Source organism: Ciconia boyciana, chromosome 22 (assembly GCF_034638445.1).
Source record: "Ciconia boyciana chromosome 22, ASM3463844v1, whole genome shotgun sequence".
Taxonomy (NCBI): Eukaryota; Metazoa; Chordata; class Aves; order Ciconiiformes; family Ciconiidae; genus Ciconia; species Ciconia boyciana.
In genome coordinates this window covers 4,008,204-4,019,657 of record NC_132955.1, presented here as the reverse complement: position 1 = coordinate 4,019,657, position 11,454 = coordinate 4,008,204, and the positions used below count along the sequence as shown (strand labels likewise).

At 62.4% G+C, this 11,454-nt stretch overlaps 1 protein-coding gene across 1 annotated transcript in view; it reads left to right on the top strand.

The window, feature by feature from the left end:
* Window positions 1–8,309: 8,309 nt before the first annotated feature.
* Window positions 8,310–11,454, top strand: part of KCNH6 (potassium voltage-gated channel subfamily H member 6) — a 32,780-nt gene continuing 29,635 nt past the window's right edge. The window contains exon 1 of the mRNA XM_072885543.1: window positions 8,310–8,401. Coding sequence (XP_072741644.1) covers window positions 8,326–8,401 — 76 coding nt within the window. The 5' untranslated portion in view covers window positions 8,310–8,325. The remainder of the gene's footprint in view (window positions 8,402–11,454) is intronic.

Here is an 11,454-nt window from a genome sequence, read left to right as displayed (position 1 = left end):
TGACCTGTGGGCAAAGCCACGGGGACTTCAAGTGACAGAGGGCAGTTTGGGGAGGGACAGAGCACGTTCCCACCCCTGGTTTGCCCGTTGCCAGGCTGTTCACTTGCATGGATGAAAAATAAACCCATGTCTTGTCACCCCCAGAGCAGCAGCTCTGCTCCTTCTTGTGGGTGGGCTCGGATCTCAACGGGACAGGGCTCTCGAGCAGGAGAGCTGCCACCCCAAGCCAGTGCAACTACAAACCCCTGGGGACCAGCCTGGCTTTGGGGTAACACACCTGCAGCACCCAACCTCCCCCATCACCATCATGAAAGCTCAGCATCCCCTTGCAGCATCCCCATCCTCCCCTAAACTGTAGCTCCCATCACAGCTGACAGCTCATGGGTTCACCATGGACCATGTGCCTAAGGAAGGAGCTGAATCAGGGACAGAAATCCCCAGAGTCCAGGTCTGAACTGTTCAAAGGCTTGGGGGGTCACCAAGCCCAAGCTGGGACAGGGCTGGAGCTCACGGCTGCTGTGGTACCAGCATGGGAATGACATACATTTACATAAGAGCCAGAGGGGCTCCGAGGTCAGCGATCACCTCCTGTCCTCCAGCTCCTGATTATCTTGGGATCAGCCATGCTTGAGGCTTTTTTTCCGCCCGTCTTTCTTCTGCTTCTGTAAATAAAACTTCGTATTTGTTCTGCAGTGATTAGGTGCAAAACTAATCCCAGGCTGGGGATTATTGCAGCCTTAAAGAGCTGCGATCTGCTGCAACCCGGAGCAGCAGGGGAAATGAGGGGATCTGGGATGATCCAGCCTTCCCCCTCCCACCTGACGGCCTCTGCCCTCGGTCATGTCTTACATGGGGAAACTGAGGCCCAGGAGAGGCTCATGGCACCTGGGAGGGGAGCAGAAAGCAGGTGTCTGCCCGCTTGGGTTTTTGTTTGCTTTCAATCCTCCTGCAAGCACAGCACGCCCACGGGAAGGTGAAACCCTGACCGCTCGTCTTTCTGCCGTGATCCCCAGACCCGAGGAGCAGCCGCCCTGGACGCCTGCGCACGCCCCATGTTCTTCCCATGGCCATGTCCTGATGCGTCTGCTTTATATCCCGGCACGCGGGGCACCCTCCTCTCCCCCCTCCCCGGCAGCGCGATGCTCGCGAAGCAGAGACCTGGCACAGTGAGAGCTGGGTTTGAAGCCAAGTGTATTTTCAGCCTGGGAAAGCAGGCTGGTGCAGGTGTGCTCTATCCAGCTCAGCACTTCGCCGGTAATTTTGAGCCCCCTGGCTCCTTTCTGCCCCATTAGTGGAGGAAAAGAGGTCTCCAAAATCATCAAGATCCTATGAGTTTCATTAAAATGGCTTTCTGGAGGAGGGGGGGGGGGAAAAAGCCACACTGAACACTTTTACTCAGGAACTGCAACACAAGCTCAGCCCTACTTAGACATTAGAGAATCCACATAGGAGCTGACTCTGTCCTGGAATGGACACTGCTACAAGGGTGAGTGATGGGTGCACTGAGCTGTGGCCTCCTGCTCAGAGATAGATAGACAACCCAAGCTCACAGTCCACCCAGAAGACAGGGCTGGACACCAGGTTGCCTTCAACACGGGTCCAAGGTTCCACCCAGGAGATGGGGCTGGACACAAGGTTATGCCCAGCCCAGCTCAGGGCAAGACTGAAGGTCCCACCTTGAGCTTAAATGGAGCTGCTGGGCCGGGTGGGGACCGGGAGGGAGTGTGGGATATCAGGTGAAGCTTCCAAGGGCAGTGAAGGCCTGCTGGTGCCCTGAGGGCTCTGCCAAGCCGGCAGCAATGTTTTACAAGCTACCTTCAAAACGAGGATGATTTCCCTTCCCCGTTGCGATAACATCTGGAGAGATTTTGCTGCCTTCTGGCTCCTGCATCATGCTTTCTGCTGAAATTAGGAGGCTTAGCGAAATTACTCCCTAAGGAGGAAAAAAAAAAAGAAAAAAAAAAAAAGGAAAAGAGCAGAAAAAAAGAGGAGGTTCCCCCTCAATTCATGTAACTCCGTGAAGGGGAGCTCAGTAAGCAGCGGGTGCCTCAGGCTTGCCCTGCACCACCCTGCCTGTGCACGAGGCTCCTGCAGAGATTTGCTTTAAAATCACGTGAATTTAAAGCAAGAAACACCTTGGGTTCCCTTTGCCGGCTCGGGGACCCTTTGGGCACCGCAGAAACCCATTTTCCATTTTTTTTGCGTTCATTATCGGCTGGGGGGGTTCCCACACCCCGCGGCCCCTCGGCGCTGGCGGGGCCCAGCCAAGCCGGGTCTATTCTTAGCCGGCGGGTGGCCGGGCAGGAGCAGGCAGGGTGCACGGGGCCGCGTTCCTCGCATTCCCCTTCCCCGGGGACAAGGAGCGCCTGGAACTATGCAGCCACAGCTTGGCAGCAGCCAGGGGCCACCAGCGGGGGCCACCCCGGGCGGGGGAGATGGGGGAGGCAGCGGGGGTCCCGGGGGCCAGCAGAAGTGTCGCAGGGATGGGGTGAGCCGTGGTAGGGACCGGGGACTCCCCATCCCCGCCAGCTCCCTGCCCGTGGCTTCAGCCCCTGCGAGCCCTGGCTGGCACCATCCTTCCTCCCCTGCTGCTTGAGCAGGGCTGGGGCGGGGTAAAGGTGAATTTTGGGGGTGAGGGGCAAGTGCGGGACCCCAAAGTCATCTCCCCGAGCAAGCTCAGACTCTCCCCAGCCACATGGCTTAGCTACAATTCCCTACCAAGAGGGACAGGGGCCAGGTCCAGCCCAAATGACACCCCCACCCTCCCGATGTCCCCTCCATCCTCCATCAAGCATCAGACACCCGGGTGGTGCCACCATCACCTATGGACACGTTGCACCAGGCACCCAGCTGGGTCCCACCCTTACTGGGGGATGCACCCAGGGGTGCGAGCTGGGCTGATCCCCTCCCCAGCCCCACAGAGCCCCCACCCTGCATGGGCAGCATCCCCCCCCCGCCCCGCTTCTTCAGGGTGCCTCGGCAGCAGGACCAGAAAGCAGGCTCTGCCTGTGTCCTCATGCTGGTGGGGACTGTCCCCACCCCTTGGGGCTCCCCCTCGAGCTGACACCGTCCCCGCCGAGGCCTCGCAGGTGGTGGGGAGAGAATTACCGCAGCCTGAAAGCGCTGCAGCCCCAAACGACAACGGGGGGGAGCATGTGGCCAAGCCCTTGGCACTCGGCTCCTCTCCCCCCATTCCCGGCAGGGTTTCCAGCCAAACAGACCCGCTGCAGCCGCTGCCAGCACCCTGCTCCTGCGGCCACATCCTGCCCTTCCTCGGCCTTCCCTGCAGCGTCGCCGTGAGTTATTGCAGCCGCCTGCTCGGCCCATCCATCCTCCCAGCCCCAAGGACTGCGGGTGAGTCACGAGCCTGCCCCGTGCCTCAGTTTCCCCCGCTGTGCGGCGAGGACAGGCAGGATGCCGGTGTGGCTGCCGTGAACCAAGCATGCCACATCCTGGAGCCAAGTCCCTGTGGCTTTTCCTGTCACTTCCAAGTGGGAAGTGGCTCTTGTCGGGAAACAACATCCGTGACTTGGTTTAATGTCACCGAGTCCTTCCCAGGTTTGCAGCCTCCCATTGGGCCTCCCCTGGGATGGCGTGGCGGAAAGCCCAGGCTGATGAGGGTTAATTTTGTCTGCACATTTAACCGTTGTTTGTTTTGGGTAGGGTTTTTTTTTTTTTATACTTAGCAAAGAAACAGCGCAGTGGTGAAAGCCTGGAAAAATACATCAGGATTTGGAGTGGTGGGGCGGAGGAGGGAGCCAGGACAAGGAGCATCCTTCCCCCTGCAAAATCCATTTACAGCCCCAATTCCGCCCTCCCCTGTCACATCCCTGGAGCATCTTCCAAAAGTGAAGGGCAAAGCAGGGGCATGAACAGTGCCAGGGAGCGGGGACACCCAAGCGTGTCTGGGGACAGCCCTGGTGGCTGCAAGCAGCTTTGGGGACCACGAGAGCCCCATCTCTCCCTTGCCGGCTGTGTTTGCAGTGCGGCTCTAATTACAGAAATGTGGAGAAACGCCGTCTCTCAGTTGGCAAACATTCCTCCCGGCAAGCGTCAGCCGGCAGCTGCCGTGCTGGGATTCGAGCGGGCGCCTGTCCCCTCCATCCCACACCTCCCACCCCAAATCCACACCCCATTTCACAGCTGTACCCCCTCACCCGACATGCCTGTGCCTGCCCGGGGCAGCCCCTTGCCCGGTGGGTGATACTTTCCTGCACAGATTATAATTCGCTGCACAGATTATAATTCCCTGCACTCCCAGGCAGCTCCTTATGCACTTGTGCTGCAGGAGCAGGGAGGGGAAGGACACCCTTGGGAAGCACTGAGGTCTCCCTTGCCCTGGAGATCGGGTGGTTTCCCACTGATTCCCTGGGGTGTGGGAAGGAAGGAAAGAAGAGGAAAGGAGCAAAACCCCAAAAACACTCAAGGAAGAGGAGGAGGAGAGGAAAGAACTGAGTGAGGGAGGAGGAGGAGGACAGCAGGGCAGGCAGAGAGAGGATTACTGCTCAGTTGAATTAGAGGGAGCCCTTCAGCTGCCTTGAACAGCAGGAGAATTTGCGCAGAGACCCCAATTCTTCCTATTTGGGATAAAATGTAAGCACAGGATTAACTGCAAGCATATGCTTAAGACCCAGGGAATTGAAAGAAGTCTGGGCATAAAGTGCTCCAAGGAGGGCAGGGAGGCAGGGCATGAACCGGCAGCCTCGTGGATGACCCGGCTCTGTGGGGATGCACTGGAGGGACTGGGAGAGCTGTGGGGGGATTGGGAGAGCCATAGGGGCACTGGGAGGCTCCTGGAGCTTAGTCAATAATAACCTGAAAGGGAATGACATGACACAACTCCATCTGTGAGGGCAGTATGGGAAGAGGGTTGGTAAGAGAGGCTCTTCCATCAGCCACGTGATGGGATGAGACTCTCTGGCCAGAGAAAGGGGGATCAAAGTGGCCCTACTGCCATGCCCAGAGCAGGACAAGCCCTCCTGGGGTCACTCCACACACCCAGCCCTGGCAGAGGAGCTGGGGAGGCTGGGGCTGGGCCCTGCCCCATGCCCAAAGCCCCGCTGATGCCCCTGCGCTCCACTCTGCGGATCCGCTCCCCTCCAGGGAGGGCTGTGAGCTGGCACGTGCCCTTATCATCTGACACATCCGTGTCCACGTGATGTGTCCATGACCATCCCGGACTGATTTATGGGATGAGAAGAGGGCAGAAGGCCAACCTTAAATCCTGACTGCCTGGTGATTAATAATCATAATTATGATCATATTAGCTGTAGTAATAATAGTTTGCTTTCCCTTGCAGAACTGGTCATCCAGGAATCTCAGAGCAGTTTCACAAGGCCAAGTGACCAGCGTCCCTATTTTCTAGCGAGGAAATTGCGGCACAGAGCTGTCTCCCTCGAGTCACCCAGTATATCAACAAGAAAACAGAGAAGTCAGGAGCCTGGACTCCATGTCCCTCTCCCTCCCCCATGCTATTAAGCTGCATCTGTGTAATATAGAGCAAAACATCCTCCACAACTCGCAGTAAATCACGGCAGAGGCAGTGTGCAGAGTGGATGGGGGGAGATAATGGGTTTTTCACCCTCTTCAACAATAGAACAAGTTTTTCTCCGCTGGGGAAGGTTGACTTCTATGAGAGACAGAGATAAAAGCAGCACCAGGGCTCTGAAATGGGCCTGAAAGGGCACCTGCCTTTGCTCACCCACTTTCATTGCTGGCCCAGGGACAGGAGGCAACTCTGGCAGGCAACACCGGGGGTCGAGTGGCCCATGGGCATGGCCTGGTCCCCATGTGTATTGCTGAGGTGCACTGGAATATTAATTGAAAATCCCAGCAAAACACTCCTGCTGATGATAATGGACCATAATCCTCTTAGACCAATTTCATGCCTGAAAAATCGTGCATAACAAAATAACAATAGAAAGCCCCTCAGTGGACACTGTCCTTAGCAATGGGCCTGGGAGGAGAGGGCCGGCCAGAGGGGATTTCTCAGGAAGGAAAGGGAGCTGGTCCCCTTGGCCTTCACCCCTGAGGGGCACGGAGAGGTGGGCAGGAGAAGAGCTGAACTTGGGGCTAGGTCTGAACATCTGCTCTAGCAGGGCAGCATCGCCGCAGGACCCCTATGTCCCACTGAGACTTGGGTACCCAGTGGGACCCCTGTGCCCTCCAGAGCCCATGGGACCTTCTGTGGCCCCAGAACCCCGGGACCCCCTGGACCCTCCGTGTCCCCCAGAGCTCCCAGGACCCCCTGGACCCTCCATGTCTCCCAGGGACCCTCCGTGCCCGCAGAGCCCCGTGCCAGGCCGGGCTCCCCCATGCCAAGCCCCCCCATACAAGCAGCCAGCCCCCCCCGCCCCGCCCGGCCCTTCAGCACCGCCGCGAGTGGACAGCGCCGGGCGCGGGGCCCCGCCCGGCCCGCGGCACCCAGCACCCCCCGCACCCCCGGGCCTCCTCCCTGGCACCCCCCAGCACCCCGGCCCCGCACCCCTCTTCCGTCCCCCTGCACTCCACCTTCCTCCCCTGCACCCCCCGGCACCCCCTACTCTGCCCCCCTGCGCCTACTGGCACCCTCTCCCCTGCAGCACCCCTGCACCCTCTCCTCCGCACCCTGCACCCCTCAGCACCCTCTCCTCTGCTTCTGCACCCTTGCACCCACAGACACCCCCCCCAACACCTGCACCCACCGACACCCCCTCGTCTGTCTCTGCACCTCTGCATCTCCTCCCCTTGCACCCCCCCACCTCCTGCACCTTAGCACCACCTGCACAACCCCTCCACCTACCACCCCCGCACCCCGGCACCCCTCCTCTGCCACCCCCGGCACTCCAGCGCCTCCATCACCCCCTCCTCCACCACCCCTGCACCCCATCACCACCCTCCTTCACCATCCCCACCCCCAGCTCCCAGCACCCCCCAACACCTCCTCCTCCAGCACCCCTGTCCAGCACCCCAGCACCCCTTCCTTCACTACCTCCTTCTCCAGCGCCCATAGCACCCTTCACTCGCACTCCCACCAACACCCCCCATCCCCAGCACATCCTCCTGTCCCAACACCCCAATCCTCCCGCACCCCCTGCCCCAGCACCCCAAGGACCCCAACTCCAGCACCGATCACCCCCTGCCCCAGCACCCCAAGGACACCGCCTCCAGCACCCATCACCCCCTGCCCCAGCACCCCAAGGACACCGTCTCCATTCCCCCCATCACCCACTGCCCCAGCACCCCAAGGACCCCACCTCCATTCCCCCCATCACCCACTGCCCCAGCACCCCAAGGACCCCACCTCCAGCACCCATCACCCCTGCCCCAGCACCCCAAGGACGCCACCTCCAGCACCCATCACGCCCTGCCCCAGCACCCCAAGGACCCCACCTCCATTCCGCCCATCACCTCCTGCCCCAGCACCCCAAGGACCCCACCTCCATTCCCCCATCACCCCCTGCCCCAGCACCCCAAGGACCACACCTCCATTCCCCCATCACCTCCTGCCCCAGCACCCCAAGGACCACACCTCCATTCCCCCATCACCTCCTGCCCCAGCACCCCAAGGACCCCACCTCCAGCACCCCCATCACCCCTGCCCCAGCACCCCAAGGACCCCACCTCCATTCCCCCCATCAGCTCCTGCCCCAGCACCCCAAGGACCCCACCTCCAGCACCCCCATCACCCCCTGCCCCAGCACCCCAAGGACCCCACCTCCATTCCCCCCATCACCTCTTGCCCCAGCACCCCAAGGACCCCACCTCCAGCACCCCCAGCACCCACCTGCTCCCTCCCCCCCGCGCTCCGCCCCGGAGCACCCCCAGTCTGCGGGGCCGGTGCCAGGCGGTGCCGTGCGGGTGTCGGTGCCGCGGGATGCCGGGGGGTGCCGGGGAGATCCGGGGGGTGCCGGGGGGTGCCAGCTCCCCGCCCGGCCGCTGTTGCTGCTGACAGCTCCCCCGGAGCCTCCGGCGGGCCGGGGCAGCGGTGACTAAGCACTTTGGGGATTTCTACTCTTATTATTTTATTCTATTATTTTCTCCCCCTCTCAAGCAGGTCGTCCCCTCCTTCCCCCCCCCCACCCCCCCGCCCCCATCCTCATCCTCCCCGGCCGCCCCCGCCCGGCGCCGGGCGCGGCAGGGCGGGCGGAGGGGTTCCCCCTTCCGGCCACCGGGAGCATGGGAGCCCCGGGCCGGCTGGGCTCCAGAGCTCGGCCAGCCCTGGGGTGAGGCGGAGCGGGGCCGCGCCGTGCCGGGCCGTACCGAGCCGCTCCGGGGCCGGGCCGCGCTCCCCGCCGCCCCCGCGGGAAGTTCCGCCGCTCCCGGGGCGCGCAGGGCGGCGGAGCGATGCCGGTACGCCGGGGCCATGTGGCCCCCCAAAACACCTACCTGGACACCATCATCCGCAAATTTGAAGGGCAAAGTGAGTACCGCACCCCCGGCCCCGCTCCCGCTCCCCCCGGGGCTGCGGGCGGCCCCCCAACTTCGGGGCACAGCGGGGAGCGGGGGAGGGGGGGGGGACAGGCGGGAGGGCAGAGCGGGGCCACCCGCAGGGTGTCCCCGGGGAAATGAAGGCGCCTCTGTGACCTCCCGGGGCGGGGGGAGAGGGGTGGGCGACAGCCAGGCAGTGTCCCCGCCGGTATTTATAGACAGGGCGACACAAGGGGGACGAGCGGTCCCAGCCCGGTGGTCCCCCGGGGGCTGGAGACACCGCAGCCCCCCGCAGTCCCCGGGCTGGGAGGGGGTCCCCGGGGCGGCGGGGAGGGGGTTCCGGCTGGCCGGGCTGGGGGAGCGGGGCGTACGCCCGCGCAGACGGGCTCGCTGCCTGTTTGCCTTCAACTCCGCGCTGCTCGGAGGCAGCCGTCCCTGGTGAAATGTTGCCATTTGCTGTTGCTCGGAGTAATCCCTTTATATGAATTTTTGGGCTGGTTTTCGTGTCAAATATAGCGAAGAGTTCGTGCGCATCGGGGAGCGCTGGGGTTTGCGTGCGGCTGGGTGGGGGCCGTGGGGAGGAGGTGGCGGGGGCTCCGCTGTCTGGGCACCCCGATGGGGCTGGGTCCCCCTTACGCAGCCGAGGACGAGGCGAGGGGAGCGGGGGGCTGGGGTCCCCCCGTGGGGGGTCTCGTGGGGTCTGCCGTGGGGTGCTAGGGCTGTGCACCCCTCACCGCCCCGGCTCGCTGTGGTTTTTCTCCGGTGTCCGAGTTTGCTGGGTGGGCAAACGTTCCTGGCACTGCCATCCCTGCCGGATCTGCGCTGCCTGCCCTGGCAGTGAGTGACGTGACCCTGGGGACGGAAAGCGAGAAAAACTGTCCCTGGTTCCTATCAGTCCCTGCTGGGAAGCGGCAGCTGGGGAGCAGCGGGGGCACGCGGCGAAGCATGCCAGCAGGCCGGCAGCCAGGCCCCCTCGTCCCTGCCCGCTCCCTGCCTGCACTCTGCCTGCACACAAGCCATGTCGGGCACCAGCTTGGCTCTGCCGAAACATCTCCCCGTGCTCCCCTGCGGCAGCTTCGTGGTGTGACAGGTGTTGGGAGACACCAAACCAGCCCCCTCCATCCCCGTCACATCGCTGTCACTGGCAGCGCATCCTCCCCTGCTGGTGGGTGCCTTCACCCCCACCCCCCCCTGCAGCTCCCATGGGTGCAGCTGCACCCGGTGAGTCCCCGCTGGAGCTGGAGAGGCCCAACGCTTCCCTCCCAGGGCTGGTGCAGAGCCCCGGTACCGTGGGGGCAAGGGCAAATCTGTAGGGGAGGGCAGGGTAGAAAATCCGGGGTGAAAATACCCCCAGGGAGACCTGGCTCTGCAGCTCCTTCCCATCCTGGCCTTGGTCACATCCCCTGCGCTCAGCACAGCTTGCTCCGGCGCCCTGCCAGCCCCGTAAATCCTGTCCTGCGCCAACCCAGCCTGGATCCAGCCTGGATCCAGCCCGCGGAGCTGGCACTGGATGGGGAAACGTTCATCGCAGGTGGGGGAAGGTCCTGGGGGCTGTGTTCATCGCAGCCCCCAGGAGCGGGGCTGTGGGGGAAGGTCCCCTCCTTGTGCCGCCTTCCAGCTGGCATAGCAATTGGGATAGAGAAGGATCGGGAAGAGGGAGCTGGGAAACATTTGTCCGTGGTGGTTTGTGCTGTTTGCAGCGCCGGCACCAGGGTCAGCCCTGCGTGGGAGAGGGAAAGGCGCCAGGGTGGGAGTCCCTCGCAAAGGGCCACCAAGGGCTGTCACAGGGTGGGATGAAGCAGGAGACCTCGGTGCATCCCTGAGGGCACTGGTTTTACTGGGAGGCATCCTCCAGAGCTGGGACTCTGCAGGTGACATTAGGGAGAACCCCGATGTACTGGGGAGGGGTCCACCCACCCCACCGGGTCCCGGCACTGGGTGCTGCAGCCGTGCGGAGGTTTTGCCAGCATTTGGGTGAAATTCCCCGTGAGGCTGGAGCGCAGCGGGGCTCTGGAGTGCGCAGGCTGCAGATGCCATTCCTGGGTAATCCAGGAGATTAATTGGGGTCTGGGCTGGGATGCAGCCTCCAAACGGACCCTCTGCTCTGACCTGCCTCCGGCTCCAGCCCGGAGCCGATGCCAAACACTGAAGGAGATGCTGCTGGGGGGGGCACAGCATCTGCCACATCAGCATCCACAGTCCCTTGTCACATCCCAGCACACTGGTCCCAGAGAGGGTCCTCCCCAGCCCAGCACCCCCCGATCTCCTTGAAAAAAACAAAAATCAAACCAAATCAAAGCTCTAGGCTGGATCTCCCCCAGGATAAGGATGGAAGCAGCTCCATCTGGGCTGGACGACATGGGCTGGGCAGCACTGCCACACACCCTGGCACAACAGCGAGTCCAGCCCCAGCCCAGCCCAGGTGGCTGCAGCACCAGGAGGGGATGGAGCAGCACCACTCCCTGCCTCAGTTTCCCCTTTCCTCCACCTGAGCCCTTTGCCTCTTGAGCAGAGGGGCCATGCAGCCCAGCGGGGTCTGGATATCAGCTTCAGCCCGAAGGCACAATTATCCTATAAAACGTTAGGAGAATCATTAGTGTGACGGGTTTCACCCGGCTTCCCACGAAGCCAAGCCGCACACTCATTCTTCCTCTCGCCCCTTGCCTGACTTCAGTCAAATCTGAGCAAGGGTGGGAAGTCTCCGAGATAACTCTGGTCCCTGATAAGCTCCTGGGGAGGGACAGACACTGCAGCCCTTCCCTCTGCCTGCAGTGCCGGTCGGGGACAGATTGCCCACGTCGTAGACAGCAGCCAGTCCCCACATGTGAGCGGTGACATGTCGAGGCTGCGTGGGTTGGCCCACCCCAGCAAAAACCGCCTTTACCGGGCACCCCGCCTTTGGGTCCCCCTGTCCCCACGGTCACGGATTCACATGAAATTGGGGGAATTTTCGCGCTCTGAAAAGCAGGGCAGCACCGGGGCGGTGTGAGCTGGTGCCAGCCATCCTCCCCTCAGACCTGTCACCGGTGTCCCCAGGGAGCCCAT